This window comes from Plectropomus leopardus, unplaced genomic scaffold (assembly GCF_008729295.1).
Source record: "Plectropomus leopardus isolate mb unplaced genomic scaffold, YSFRI_Pleo_2.0 unplaced_scaffold16033, whole genome shotgun sequence".
NCBI lineage: Eukaryota > Metazoa > Chordata > Actinopteri > Perciformes > Serranidae > Plectropomus > Plectropomus leopardus.
Window position 1 is genome coordinate 1,109 of NW_024617204.1, and position 1,810 is coordinate 2,918.

Here is a 1,810-nt window from a genome sequence, read left to right on the forward strand (position 1 = left end):
ACTTCCAAACTGCAGCAGATGATGGACCTCCTGACCTCCATCAGGCGATTATTTCTAACTGTCCCTGATTTATGTCTCTGATCATGTTTAGCGAGACCCTCCCTGTTTTCTGATCTGCTGTTAATGAAATCTAAATGCTTCCTCCGTCTGTTTCACATTAAAGTGTCGTTAGCAGCAGCTGAACATCATGAAACACATCAGGAGTCACGATCGTCGTCACTGAGGATGAGGAGTCAGAGGGAGGAGAGCTTTGTCAACGCATGCTTCAAATTAAATGAGCAAATTGGCTTAATTTCTTTCAAGAACACGAGTATAAGTTACAAGTTAGGAGAAAACTACCCAAATTTAATAAGAACGAAAGAAAGAAAAGGAAGAAAAAAGAAAGAAAAAGAAAAGAGTTTCTGGACATTAGTCTTTTTTTTCATGCCAAGTTGCAGATTTTTTCGGTGTTTTTCTCGGGTTTCAGAGGTTTAAATGCTCGTGAACGGAGTCTGAATGAACGCGTAAACTGATGTTGCTCCCGGTGTTAAAGGGTTAATATTTGTTGTAGCTGTTTATGTCATTTTCAGCCACTGAGGTCGATACAGGAGAGATTCTTTAACACCTCTTCAATTTTCCTTTTTCAGCTAGCTGTTCTGTGATTGGCTGACTGCTGACATCAGTGTAAAGATGGCCCACCTCTTCCTCGCCAGTAAGATCGCCATGCCGGACGACCTCCACAGCAAAGCCGGCAGGATCCCCAGAGGCGCCGTGAGGATGCCGACATCCATCTCTGCCGAGAAGCTGAGCCGGGAGAAGGCCAGGAAGGACCGCGGCGTCGTCGTGACGACACACGTCCCGCACGTCAACGAGATCCAGCTGACGGCAGCCACAGGTGGCGCTGAAATGTCCTGCTACCGCTGCATGGTGCCGTTTGGCGTTGTCGTACTCATCGCCGGAGTCGTGGTCACGGCGGTGGCGTACACCTTCAACTCGCACGGGTCCACCATCTCGGTGCTGGGGCTGGTGCTGCTGTCTGCTGGACTGGGCCTGCTGGGATCCAGCGCCGTCTGCTGGAGGATCCGACTGAGGAAGAAGAGGGACAAGCGGAGGGAGAGTCAGACCGCCCTCATGGCGAGCCACGGTTACTGCGTGGCCTGAGCGGCGTGGAGTTTAAGTTACGTTGGTGGTTCAGGCTGTGAACATAAAACGCACCTCACCGACAAAGTTTAACTGGGACATAAACTGGTGGACTTTGCATTTTCGTAAAGTGCGTCTCGCCTTCACGCTGCAGGCGAGAAAACTCTGCAAACGACGCCTTAAAGGACGAGACGATGGTCAGAGCGAAGGACGAGTGTTTGGACACATTTGGACCTGCAGGCTTTAAACTCCAGACCGGAAGCCGAACTCTGACACGAGTCTGAAACTTGAGCAAATTTGCTCAATTTCTTTCAAATATATGAGAAGAAGGCAACAAGCAACTAACAAAGGAAATGAGCCCAAAATCTGCAAGAAATTAGTAAAAAAAACCAAACAAACACACAAGAAAATTACATGAAAAATAGCAAAAAGAAATGGCATGAGTCCCTGAAAATAATCATAATTATCATTTTGTGAGATCATTTTAAATATACAAGTATGATAATTACAAATATAGTTTTCTGTTTTTAATATAATTTTCTAAATCTAAGAATTTCTTGCAGTTCGTGGGACATTTCTTGGCGAAGTTGCGTTTTCAGTCTTGTTTTCCAAAGAAATCAGAAAAATCTAAAGGTCGAAATACTCTTGAAAGGCACCTGAATGCAGGACAAGAAAAGTGACATCGATCTGG

At 45.8% G+C, this 1,810-nt stretch overlaps 1 protein-coding gene across 1 annotated transcript; it reads left to right on the forward strand.

Moving 5' to 3' along the window:
- Positions 1 to 329: 329 nt before the first annotated feature.
- On the forward strand, positions 330 to 1,475 carry LOC121964560 (transmembrane protein 100-like). The gene has a single exon (XM_042514764.1). It carries the CDS (start codon positions 670 to 672, stop codon positions 1,138 to 1,140), a length of 471 nt encoding a protein of 156 aa, XP_042370698.1. The 5' UTR covers positions 330 to 669; the 3' UTR covers positions 1,141 to 1,475.
- Positions 1,476 to 1,810: the final 335 nt, after the last annotated feature.

Excerpts from the sequence above, each read along its gene's own strand:
- LOC121964560 (XM_042514764.1), top strand. The coding sequence starts at position 670 with ATGGCCCACCTCTTCCTCGCCAGTAAGATCGCCATGCCGGACGACCTC.